Source organism: Mesitornis unicolor, unplaced genomic scaffold (assembly GCF_000695765.1).
Source record: "Mesitornis unicolor isolate BGI_N332 unplaced genomic scaffold, ASM69576v1 scaffold13525, whole genome shotgun sequence".
Taxonomy (NCBI): domain Eukaryota; kingdom Metazoa; phylum Chordata; class Aves; order Mesitornithiformes; family Mesitornithidae; genus Mesitornis; species Mesitornis unicolor.
In genome coordinates this window covers 211-13,295 of record NW_010187566.1, presented here as the reverse complement: position 1 = coordinate 13,295, position 13,085 = coordinate 211, and the positions used below count along the sequence as shown (strand labels likewise).

At 48.8% G+C, this 13,085-nt stretch overlaps 1 protein-coding gene across 1 annotated transcript in view; it reads right to left on the bottom strand.

Moving 5' to 3' along the window:
* The window catches only part of POGZ (pogo transposable element with ZNF domain), a gene marked incomplete at its 5' end in the record, with an annotated part of 14,617 nt that extends 4,983 nt beyond the window's left edge, over positions 1-9,634 (bottom strand). Inside the window, 10 exons of the mRNA XM_010185501.1 lie at positions 599-733; positions 1,593-1,739; positions 2,565-2,665; positions 3,094-3,248; positions 4,493-4,827; positions 5,220-5,329; positions 5,732-5,932; positions 6,724-7,017; positions 8,503-8,611; positions 9,459-9,634. Of these exons, the coding sequence (XP_010183803.1) occupies positions 599-733; positions 1,593-1,739; positions 2,565-2,665; positions 3,094-3,248; positions 4,493-4,827; positions 5,220-5,329; positions 5,732-5,932; positions 6,724-7,017; positions 8,503-8,611; positions 9,459-9,634 (1,763 nt within the window). The remainder of the gene's footprint in view (positions 1-598; positions 734-1,592; positions 1,740-2,564; positions 2,666-3,093; positions 3,249-4,492; positions 4,828-5,219; positions 5,330-5,731; positions 5,933-6,723; positions 7,018-8,502; positions 8,612-9,458) is intronic.
* Positions 9,635-13,085: the final 3,451 nt, after the last annotated feature.

Sequence of the window (13,085 nt, the reverse complement as noted above, 5' to 3'; positions counted from 1 at the left end):
GCAGTATCCAGGTGAGGTCTCACCAGAGCAGAGCAGAGGGGCAGAATCACCCCCTTGATCTGTTGCCACACTTCTTGCAATGCAGCCCAGGATGGGGATGGGTTTGGGCTGCAGATGCTCATTGGTGGCTCATGTCCAGCTTCTCATCTACCAGTATCCCCAGTCCTTTCTTAGCAGAGACCACAGGGGTGCTCCCAGGACAGGATTTGTCCCAGCCAGGGCAGCAGTGACCAAAAAGAGGACACACGACTCAAGCCCCAGCAGCGCCTGCTCATCCCTAATGACGACAGAGAGCACCCAGACCGCGTGTGCAGGCACTGTCGCTCGTAGACACCTCGGGTAGGTGTTGTGGTTTAGGGCTGGGCTGGCCACTAAATGAGTGTTTAACCTCCAGCAAGACACTTTCACCTCCTACCACTTATTATTTCTATGCAGGATCTCATTAACTAAACACCCACAGCACAGACAGGAAACAGAGTGCTTTTCTGTCTCAGTGAGAGTGGTTTAAGTGACACAAATATCAGTCTCGCAGCACTTAATACTGGTGTTTCCCCAGGAAACAGAGGACAGAGGCCTGCTGCTACCTTGCATTTCTTACCTTGGTTCCAGGTTTCAACCCTTCCAACTGTTTGGGCTTCCGGAAAGTTTTGTGGTGCTGCAGCTTGTGTTCAATTTTATCCTTGGCAAATAGGAACTGGAGTCTGCACTTGTTGCAGTGATAAACACTCTTCTTCTAAAGCAAATGCAGATGAAATATTTAATTGCAGAGAAACAGAAGCGACAACACAGCAAGGTTTTTTTATGTTTAAAAGAAAAAGGAAGACACTTTCCCCCTCTTTGAAACCAAAGGCAATCCCATTTTTCTTTACCATCTGAAATCCCCTTTCTGCCAGACCCCATATTTGGGGTGTTTTGGTGTTTTAATTAAAACCATCGGGCTCTGCAGAGACACCAGACCTGGAAGAGCATCGGGCCAAGTCTTACCCAGCTCCTGTAGCCAAAGCAAGGCACAGCAGAACAGCACAAGGAGCAATGTCCCTCCAAAAGCTGCCTCTGCCGGGGGTCAGGGAAGGACTTGAGGGGCAAATCAGCTCAGGCACTCGACGAGAGCTGCGTTTCTATATTCTGAAAGCACGCTTCAGCTACACCCACACAAAACATGTCATCAGTATAGCCAGCGTATATGGAAACAGAACACTGAGCTATGAAGATGATATTAATTTGTGTGCACACAGAATTATTTACTCATTTATTCATGTAAACCCCAAATGATCACAGAGCCCGCTGTAGGTTAACCATCACATGAAGCAGACAGTTCAGTAAACCAGGCTGTGTGCTGCTCCCGAAGGAGCAATGCCTCTTCCACAGCACAATCCCTGTGAAAAGTGTGGACTGACAGCATGCAAATCGCATTTGTTACGGAGGGAGCACGGCGTCTCCTAAAACCCCTCCTACAACCACGTTTCCCTTCTTTCTGTTTCTGTTTCAAGCCAATGCTCGCCTAAGCACACGCTCACCACTCGTGGGACCTCTGTGGCATGGGAACAGCCTTGAAAAACACGAATGAAGAGACCCCAGCCCTGACACAGTACCTGATGCCTCATGAAGTGCTGTTGGAAAGCGTTGCCGTTCTTGAAGACTTTGAGACAGTACGGACAGAGCAGGTGCCGCGTGTCCTCGTGGATCATTCGGAAGTGGCTGTCCACTTCAGAATAGAGCGACGAGCGGTACTGACAGACCTACGGGAGCACAGTTAACAACTGTAAATCCTTGACAGCGAAATAACATGGCAATCTATCTCACATCCACCACTGCAGCGTGGAGACCTTAATGCAATGCCTAGGACCCAAAGGTATCCAGGCATCAGTGGAGTTCAGGAACCAGGTCCTAAAGAACCTGCTGGTTTATTCCAGCTGTAAGACACTCCATCAAGCAGTGTATATTCAGAGTACTTGGGGAAACAGGTTTGAACCATGTGTATAAAAAGAAAGGAGTGACAATACAAGCTCCAGTACCAAGAAAAGAAAGAAAAGGATGAGAGACAGCCAATGCGAAGCAGCTGGAAGATATTAAAAAGCAGTTTCTTTGGGGTCTATGTAAAATGCAGAATTGGAATAGCATGTGTTTTCACATCACGTATTTCAGAAGTTTCTTCTCTGGTTTTTCCCCTTTTTGGAGTGTTAGGACCTCTGGGTGGAGATGACTCGTGCAAAGTCAATGCAAGCACAAATCTCATGGCGACAGAGTGTCAAGAGAAGGTATCACACAAGCAACAATCTCATCTGCTCCGCAGTGACAACTTATTTTGATGGCACAGCAATTTGCCTGCAGGCCCCGGCAAGAAAAAGCAAAATCAGGCTCCGAACGCCACGGTGCCCTAAAAGCCACCAGACTTTGGAGTCTACAACTGAGAAACAAAAATGCAAGGGGCTCCACAGCCCCATTCCATGGCCTAAATCTGGCTTGGACCTCTATGAGCCACACACTTGGCTGAAAAGCGCCTGATTTCCTCTTATTGTCTAGTGTGTGTTTATGCAGTTCAGCCCCTAAAGCATTTCTGATACCTGACAAACGTAGGGCATCTCCCCAGGCTTGTGAGTGTCCTTCATGTGCTGCAGGAACATGGGCTCGCTCTCGAATGCCCATTCGCAAATCTTGCACTTGGCTGCAAAAGAAAGGCAAGGCAGGTAACAAAAGAAAATAAATCCCTGTTAAAACAGACCGAAGAATGAGTTGTTACACTACCAGCTACAAGTTAAGCTTAAGAAAACAAATCAAACAAAAAAAAAAACCCCCTAGCTCTCAACTCTCTGAATTGGGTTCACCGCAAAATATATCCCGAGAGGTTTCCAAAAGGCAGCAAAAATTCTCTTAAAAATTAAGTTCTATCCTGACACCGTTACTAAACTTGATCTTTACAATACTCTTGACAGGAAGGTTTTGCAGAAACGTAACTGAGATGGATTTTTCTGCTGGCCTCCAAAAACCGACGCACCAAGGGGCAAGGCAGAACAGATGCTCCTTTCGCAACAGATGTGCGGTTGATACGAGACAGAAACCTCCTAAACCTAAACAAACAAAAACCCAACTCACTTGTTGACTCATAGGGACTGTGGACGTTCTCCAAGTGGCACTGGAGCTGGAAGGGAGTGGAGAATTGTCTGTAGCAGTGCTGGCAGATGGTGTGGACGTCCACCTCGCCGTTCTGCTGGTCCAGCTCCACGTGGTGCTTCATGTGGTTCATAAACCTTAGAGGTGAAGGGAAAGGGTGTGAAGAGAAATTCAAACTGAATCTCCCTCTATCCAGCAACCTCCTGCTCCCTAAGCCTAAGGAAAGCGAGAGGACGTTCCAGGTTCCAGTAGAAATTGGGGAATGACCGATTAGAGAGCAGCGTAGGGGAAAGGGACCTGGGGGTCCTGGTGGGCAGCAGGATGACCATGAGCCAGCACTGTGCCCTTGTGGCCAAGAAGGCCAATGCCATCCTGGGGTGTATCAGGAGGGGGTGGTTGTAGGGCAGAGAGGTTCTCCTCCCCCTCTGCTCTGCCCTGGTGAGACCACATTTGGAATATTGCGTCCAGTTCTGGGCCCCTCAGTTCAAGAAGGACAGGAACTGCTGGAGAGAGTCCAGCGTAGGGCTACAAAGATGATAGAGGGAGTGGAGCATCTCCCTTCTGAGGAGCGGCTGAGGGAGCTGGGGCTCTTTAGTTTGCAGAAGAGGAGACTGAGGGGAGACCTCATTCATGGTTAGAAATATTTCAAGGGTGAGTGTCACGAGGATGGAGCCAGGCTCTTCTCGGTGACAAACAATGATAGGACAAGGGGTAACGGACACAAACTGGAACACAGGAGGTTCCACTTCAATTGGAGAAGAAACTTCTTCTCAGTGAGGGTGCCAGAGCCCTGGCCCAGGCTGCCCAGAGAGGTTGTGGAGTCTCCTGCTCTGCAGACATTCAAAACCCGCCTGGACGCCTTCCTGTGTAACCTCATCTGGGTGTTCCTGCTCCGGCAGGGGGATTGGACTGGGTGAGCTTTGGAGGGCCCTTCCAATCCCTCACGTTCTGGGATTCTGTGTGAGGGACTGTGCAGTGCAGAGGTGGTGCCATTTGCTTTTGAGCACTCCTGACCCCGATGGCGACAAAACCCTTTAACAACACAGCAGCTGGCTCAGAAGAATACACACTAATACACTAACACACTCCATTCCATCAAAGCATTGTCTCCCTCTGTTGAAGAAGCATTGAATAAAGATGAGAAGAGCAGTTCTTCAAGAAGAATTATTTCCTAGTAAGACTAGCGGCAAGCAAATGAGACATCTCAGCTGAGGAAAACAAACGCAGTTATTCTAACCACGCAACCTCCTTACAACTTCTGCCCTGACTGCACTGTGTGACGATGGCCACGTCTGAGGTTTACAACTCGTTTTTGCTCCTGCAGATCAGAGGTATCCAGACCAGCACAGCCTGTTTCAGTGGCACATCACATCCCTCTTACCGTATGTTGTTCTTTAGCCTCTTGGTGCAGTGCGGACACCTGAAGGAGGTGGGAACCTTGGGGAAGTTGAGCAGCTGGTTCACTTTGCCACCGTCTCTGCCATAGTAGAAGTCATCTACTAACATGATGAGCTTACTTTGGGATGAGTCGACTACGTTTTCGCTTGGCTCTGGAGCTTTAGCAGGTGGGGACAGTGCGGGGATAGGAGTAGAGGAGGGTGGTGAAGCAACAGCCGTCGTTTTTTCTGGAGATGGAGGCTTTGCAGATTGAATATTTGGTTCAGATTCTAGAGATTTTCTTTTCTTGAGGAATTCAACCATTTCAGGGCAGCAGTACTAAAAGGAAAAAGAACAACCGACCCAAAGCACACATTAAATTGTAGGAAGAAATAGAGATACTCTTAAATGCACAAAAATTAACCAGTACTATGTAAAGACAGAGAACTCTAGGAAAGAGCAATGCCGATTCAATACCCAATTTTCTCTGTTGATTCTTTACTGCTAAGTAAGCTTAGACAATAAAGACATCCCCTGGCACCAACAGGGCTGCCTGCTCCCCATGGGGGATGCTGTGAAAGCCCTGCCAAAGGCCTCTCCTTTGCCTCTCACCCTCTCCTATCCATGCTCTTCCTTTTCACAGCAGTACCTGATCTAGGGAAATCTGGTCTTTGCAGTCCACAATCACGAGTAATTATCCATGAACTGCTCGTTGCAGAACAGTTACTTACACACATATGTCCTCTTAAAGCTTCAGTGACTCGAAACTGAGCATCACATCTCGGGCAGACCTTCCTGCCCCCATCTTGCAGATCAAAGGTGGGAATAGGAGATGAGCTGACTGTAACAGGAAAAACACAACAAAATCAGAATCCTCACACTTCATTCTTTCGGGTATATGAAATACTTTGGTTTCAAGCACTGTACTTTTAACTACTAACTAGACTGGAAGAGGCAAGCACCTTAAGAAGGTGTTTGCTTTCTCTGGAAGAAGAGAAGCAAAGCTTTTATTCCTTTGCCTCCTTGTGTGGAGTATTTCAGGTGTGTGTGCTTCCAAATATCCACAAACAAAACAGAATTACTGGATAAAAACGTAGAAATAGAGAGGAAGAAATGAACAGCCAAGCTTTTCAAGTGTTTGTCCCTATTATGAAGGCTCAGGAGTTACAGGTCAGCATTTTTTCACTCCAGAAAATAAACTCTCAGCAGAACGGATCGAGCCAAGAGCTGCTGCAGACAGCACCTTTGGATGATGACGACGACGACTCTGAAGCACTGGATCTCTGGGAGCCGTGCACGGGGCTGCTGTTGGAGACCACGAGTGGGCCAGGGCTCTGGCCCAGCGAGGGAACCGTGTTGAGGGTGTTCACCAGCTTGGCCACCTCGTTGCTGTTCTCACCCGTCACTCCGGGCCTCTTCACTGTCACGAAGCTGGCGATGCTCACTGCCAAGGGAAGGGATCATACGGCAACACTGAGAAGGAATCGGTAGGATCTGGTTTGCTGTGTGAATCCCACCCCATCTGCCTTGGCTCCTACTCTTCTACCTCGAGTCTTGACCAGCAATAGTGAAGCCATTCATTATCCTGTCCAGTAACACGAGGACGGGCAAAATTGGGAAAGGAAAACTCCCTAAATTTCCAGAATACGCTAAGATAAAAGCCATGTCCCACGATGAACTAAACAGGATATTGATGGTCCCAAACATTATTTGTATTTCTTTTCTAAAGGCAGCTGTACATGATTACGGCCACTTAAAGCTAAAAATAACCTGACTGCTTGCTGCGCGAAGAATTATTCTCTTCCTTTTTAAATTGTCACTATTCTTGAGCAATCATTTCACTCATGAATTCAGCTAACATTCAAAAAACCCCAAAAGCAACATGGTTAGCTTCTGCCCGTGTTCATCATCTATTTGATGTTAACTTCCCCAAAAACACATGTGATTAACAAATGGTATTTTTCACTTCTGGGGGCTTGTAATTGATGGTCTCAGGACATCCTACAAAATAAAATGTAACTGGTTCTCCAGCCCAACTGGACACGGTGGCAGGATTATCCTCATTTTCCAGGTCGGTAAGAGAGATGAAGCGTGAGTCAGTGACAGAGGCAAAAATAGAAGCCAGGAGTTGTGACTCAACCTCTGTCTTTCAGCTGCTACGCCGTATGCCTGGAGATCAAATTCTAGACAGCGTTACACACTCGAGTCCCCTTGCTTTTCCACGGCAAGTCTTACCTAATTTGGGGTTAGTAGCGTGACAGGGCTGCCCTGGCTGCTGCACAGTTAAGTGTCCGAGTGGTGTTGGCCGCGCTGCAGTAGGAGTTGTGGAGGTGCTGGGTGTGGACTTACTTTGCTGTTGTGCCTGGGACTGCGGTACCGTGCTCCTGATGGTGAGCGTGGCCGGAATGACCGTGGTGAAGGTGTTGGCGGCGGGTCGGACCGGCATGGTCGTACCGGGTCTCACCTGGGCCATTTGAGAGAACACCTGAGGAACTCCGACTGTTGGTTTAACAAACTGGGTACCTGGGGCTTTAAAACAAAGGAACACAGAAGGTAGACATCAAATAATATCCGCAAAGAATCAAATTCCATTCCCTGCACAGTAATACCCGAGCGTAACCCCTTCTCCAACACTGCTGAGCTCCCCAAACTGCTCATTTCAGTGGAAGTTTGAGAAGTTCAGCACCTTAATTTCAGCTCCCAAGCAGGCTAAAACCGAACGTGGATGCAGACGGAGCGAAGATTGTGTTTACAACTGGTTTTAGGTGCAATTTTACAAAAGGCCCAAGCAGCTTACAAGCATAAATCCCGCTGACTTTCATGGGGCTCACAGTCCTCGTCACTCATAGAAGGCTTCTTAAGGCAGGACAAGGGTGATCCTGCAGCTGCAAATTACTTTGTGATATGAGGCTCTGGAGATTTGTTCTGGGGAGAGTGAAAGGTGACTCACAAGAAGTCAACAATATTCGTGATAAGGCAGCTGCACAGCACCCATGGGTTCTTAGTCTTTCTGCTGGTGCATGACACGAACTGGCAGCAGAAATCAGCATTAGAAAAATCCTCCTTGGGGTGAGGCTTGGTTTCCAAGTTGGGGAGCACCAGCGTGGCACGAGGAGACTTTGAAAGGAAGGAAGAGGGGGGTTCATGGGCTGGGATCTTGCAATGAAGTTAGCCAAGGAGGCTTTTTGAAGAGGCCAGCTTATAAGGAGCCCTGTGAGGCAGATTTTCCTTCCAGCTGGAAGTCCCCTACTCTGCAATGTGGTTCGTTACTGCCATCAAAGGGCCTAATCTGCTGCAAAACGGCCAGTGGGATTACAGCCACAAACACAGCCAAATCTCACTGTCGTGGTTGATACACTTGTTCTGTCACCTGATGACTCCTCTCCACCTGGGGAGGGGAATTGGGAAAAGGAAAGGAGATCTGTAGGTTGAAATAGATTTAATAACTAATATTAATAAGAGTGTTGATAGGAAGGACACAGAGTTATACTCAGCCAACGCTGTGGAGGAGTAGGCCTCAGGGTTAGGATGGTGGACAAGTTCTTCTTGAGATGACAGCCAGGGAGGAAGGAGGGCTGCCCTCAGCAAACTCATCCATTTATAGTGAACATGACACTTATGGTATAGCAGAATACTAATTGGTGAGCCTGAAGTTTCCTGGGTTTCCACTTCCCCCAGCCTCTGCACCTGTTTATCTCAAGACCACTGAAGGCCTTGATCAGCACATACCAGTGTTAGTTGAAAATGACAACAACTGTTTTCGTTTTAGTCTTATCACTTTGTTCCCACGAAACACAGTGGTGCAGTCCTTAGAGAAATGCAGTTTTCCTGAACAGAAAACTGAGTCTAAAACTCTATCCCAGTAAACCAGGACACTCAGCTCCTACAGAACTGATGCCCTGTCTTTAGAGCTACTGAATATGCAGGTGAAATACAGATTTCTATTATTATTATTTTAACCTCTGGTACTCTAAAAGGAACCCAGGAGTGGTTTAGGCTTGTTTCAGTCCTCACCTGGGACGAGGGTGATGGGTCTGACTGTCTGGCCTTGCTGCACGTTCAGAACAATCCCAACCTGGTTCATGGTGTTTTGGACAGGCCGCACGTTCCTCACGGGAAACCCCTGCAGTCAAACAGTACCGTGACCATTAACACACCGAGCACACCTGGAGCACTTTCAATCTCAGCTTTCTACCCTAAAAAACCCCAATAAACAAACAACCCCCCTGCAGCTCTATCACCTAGAGATCAATTGGACTGTGAGGCCACGCTGCTCTGAGCCAGCAGCAGGGCCACCTTCCTCAAACTCCACCACATTCTGACACAGAGCCTCCACTCTCAACCTCTCCTTCCAAAAGCACCTACAGAAACCTTCTCCCACCTCTGACACAACTTACTTGAAGCAGAGGTAGTTCCCTTTATTTTTTTCCCTTTATTTCTTATTTTAAAGCAAGAGGTTTGGTAAACACGGGCACTCATTTTGTAGGAGTGCTTCTGCAGGCAAATGCTTAAAGAAGCCAGTGGGTATTTAAGAAATTACCTGTGTATTTCCCCAGGGAAATACTACAAAGCAGTGAAGTATTCAGTGAGGTCAAACCCCCCCTGAGTGGGCAGCCCCACCGACAGCAGGGATCTGGGCTCCAAAAGTGAGAGCCAGCGTGGAGTCCCATCAGTCTCGCGCTGGCTCCACGGGACCTGCTGAGGTGTGGAACGTGGCCAATTTTCCCCGGTGAAATCACAACACTGCAAAATGACTGGGAGCACAAGCTATTTCTAAACAAAGCTATTTCTAGACCGACATAAATTAAAACCCCAAAAACCCAACAGATTTCAGCTCGAGTGTAACACCCATTCAAGCACACAAGAAGAACTGAAACGGGCCTCTGGTTATTTCCGTACAGAGAGGAGGCTTCCCCAGACGAGTGCACCAGAGGTTGTGTCTGGGCCATCCTGGCTGGCAGGGCCCTCACCTGGGTGGTGATGAAGATGGGCTGGCTGGTGACCGGCGAATTCGTGACGTGGTTGGCGTTCTGCATGATCTGTACGGGTCGCAACACCGGCTGCGTCACCATCGTGCCCAGACCCGAGGCCGGGTTTTGGGTGAGGATCAGGGGCTGTCCGCTCTGCTGAACAAGAGGATTGCCAGCTGCAAACAAGCACAAACACGGCAGAAGTCACATCTGTCAGGTGAGGAGGCTGCTGCTTCTCACACACGCTCAGCTGCCAATTTTAGTCTTCAGAACTGGAATGAGTTTTCCAAAGCACGCTTCAAAAGTAAACTTGTGAAACCATCCAGCTCCTCTACACATTGTTTAACAGTCACGGGAACTGGGTGTTCAAATCCCTCAGCCTGGAGCAACCTCAGGGATGATTATTCTGGCTCCTACGCATTTTGAACACAGCCACAGCCGCTACAGAAAACAGCTTTTCCAGTCTCATTAAGTAAAAATTCACCTGCTGGCAGGTACCGGGGAAACTGAGGCTGAAGCACTACAACCCCTGGCACAGGACGGGCACCAGGGGCAGAGCAACACCGAGCGTTTCTGAACAGCAGCGGCTGCAATGAAGCGGGACCAGGAGGTCACAGGATTTCTCAAGTAACCTAAAGTTGTCTGCAGCATCCTCAGAGAGAAAAGAGGGACTGAACCCTCACGGAGTGGCAAACTTCAACTTTAACAAAAGGAAATAAATAAGAGACTGAAAACATCTGGGTCACACCGAAGCCACGATGTGCAGCCCATGTCCTAACAACATCATATGACAGTTCAAAGTGGTTATTCTTTTAATTCAGAAGTGAAACAACCTGTGTGAAAAGTGAAGCTGGGGAAAAGACAGTAGTTTTAAACTCCACACCCTTAATCACAGCATCACAGGATATGAGGAGTGGGAAGGGACCTGGAAAGCTCCCCCAGTCCAACCCCCCAGAGCAGGGGCACCAGAGCAGTCACCCAGGAACACGGCCAGGGCTTTGGGTGTCTCCAGACAAGGAGACTCCACAGCCTCTCCACAGCCTGGGCCATGCTCTGCACCCTCACATCAACAACTTTGGCCTCATGTTCACATCACCCTCCTGTGCTCCAGCTGCACCCATTGCCCTTGTCCTGGCACTGCCAGCACTGAGCACAGCCTGGCTCCGTCCTCCTGACACTGCCCTTTCCAAATGGAGACCAGCAATGAGGGCACCCCTGGGCTCCTCTGCTCCAAGCTCAAGAGCCCCAGCTCCCTCAGCCGCTCCTCAGCAGGAGATGCTCCACAGTGGTCACCGCTCCAAGTGATAGCGCTCGTATGGTGAGGAAACATGGCAAGGCCACTGTCTGACCATGGGTGCTGGATCCACACCTCATCTCTGTGGCCCTGCTGGACTCATTCGAGCAGTTCCTGTCCTTGTGGAGCTGAGGGCCCAGAGCTGGACACAAGATTGCAGCTGTGGTGTGAGCAGGGCAGAGAAGCTCTCTGCCCTACAACCACCCCTTCTCATGCACCCCAGGATGGCGTTGGCCTTCTTGGCTGCAAGGGCATGTAATAATATCGCACAATACATGAAATATTTTGCATGAGTCCTTCGGTACGACAGCACGTCCCTAGAATTGCAACCAAGCAGGTGACACAGCTCAAGCAGACACTGCACATCAGCCCAGACCCAGACCCAGACCCAGACCCTGTGTATGGCTGCTCCAAGTCAGCTTCACTTGGTAGTAAAACCACTCAGCTTCAAACATCTTCACAGGGGTTTACACCAATGGGTTTTACTCATTCTTTGTGTGTTTGACACTAACTCACACTTCACACTAAGCAGCAGTAACTCTGCCCCTCGCACTCGTGCTGATGTACCTGCCAGGGAGCTCTAACACCGGTGCTGCCCACCATGGCACCCAGAGGGATCTATTTCCCAACGGATTTTCATACTATATGGATACTACAGACTTACACCTGCCTGATAGCTCTGCCGTGGGGTTCTGTGCTCAGGGACACACCACCTCATGAAGCTTTGGCTGCAAACATCCCACGAGCACTGCTGGAGTTACCCAATGCTTCCCATCACATGCAGATGAAAGGGGTATCATGAACTGCGTGGACTGAGGTGTGTCTCACAGAATCCCAGAACGTGAGGGATTGGAAGGGACCTCCAAAGCTCATCCAGTCCAATCCCCCTGCCGGAGCAGGAACACCCAGATGAGGTTACACAGGAAGGCGTCCAGGCGGGTTTTGAATGTCTGCAGAGAAGGAGACTCCACAACCTCTCTGGGCAGCCTGGGCCAGGGCTCTGTCACCCTCACTGAGAAGAAGTTTCTTCTCCAATTGAAGTGGAACCTCCTGTGTTCCAGTTTGTGTCCGTTAGCCCTTGTCTTATCATTGTTTGTCACCGAGAAGAGCCTGGCTCCATCCTCGTGACACTCACCCTTTAAATATTTCTAACCATGAATGAGGTCTCCCCTCAGTCTCCTCTTCTGCAAACTAAAGAGAGTGTAGCGTAGTGTGCCTTGAGGCTTTGCCTTATTTTGCAGCAGGCTGCAACAAGCAAAACTGTTCAGACATTTAAAAAAGCAAACTTTGCTTCTTCTGGTGCCTCTTCTTCTTGTAACGTTTTCCTCTGCATAGGGAAATCCACATCAATCAGCTCTGGTCACCTCTGCTTGCACCAGCCCAGCGGTTGGTTGTGTCCTCCAGTCAAAATCCCGTTTGTCCCTGTGTGCTCCCAGCTCCACCAGCTCTCACTTGCCAACCAGAGCAGACTTTTGTACAGAACGAAGGAAATTCCAACCCAGGAATATTGCCCAACTACTTCTGGCAATGCGGGGGCTCCATCGCACCAAAACAAAGATAAGCAGAGTCTCCCATCTTCTGCCAATGTTTGCTGGCACCCGAAACGGGGAAGGAATCGAAAGGAGCAGAAGAGAGGATGAGGGAGGAGGCTGTGAAGAAAAGTGCTGGTGAAAGATGGGGTGAAATGGTCTACGACCACCACGGCACCGGTTTGGAGAACACAGAACAAACCTTCGCTACCCAAAAATGCTGTTTTCCAGGCTAAGTGATAAGCATCAACTCGGCTATCGCAGTTTGTGAGCACCCTCTGACAACACCAACTGCACCTGATGGCCACGCATCTCGTTTTCCACAGAAATCTGCTCCCTTTGCACCCAAGGATGAAATCAAAGCCGTGCAGGAAACGAGGGGATGTCTCACGCACCCGGCTCTTGCACTGGAAATGGGAATACGCTGGGAGCAAGGGAGCACAGAGGGTGTTTTGGTACCTGAGGTTCTGGATTATCATCTGGAAAAAAACCAGAACCTGATCCCATTAAGCAGTTTAGCAAAAAATTGACTTTATACTCTGGTGATCACCACACCTTCATCTCCCAAACGCTTATTACAGTTATAGATATTAATAATATATTATTAAAGAAAGCGAGGAGCTCACAACAGCAAGTGACCTGCACATCCAAAATGCATTACCTTTTCTAGACAGCACAGGGGAGGGGAGAACATTGAAAAAAGAGGCCAGAAATATTTCAAACAACTCCAGAAAACAAGCAAGGTACTTATTTGGGCTTCCAATCCTTTTTTTTCTCTTCCTCACAAGGTTTAGCTCATTCACG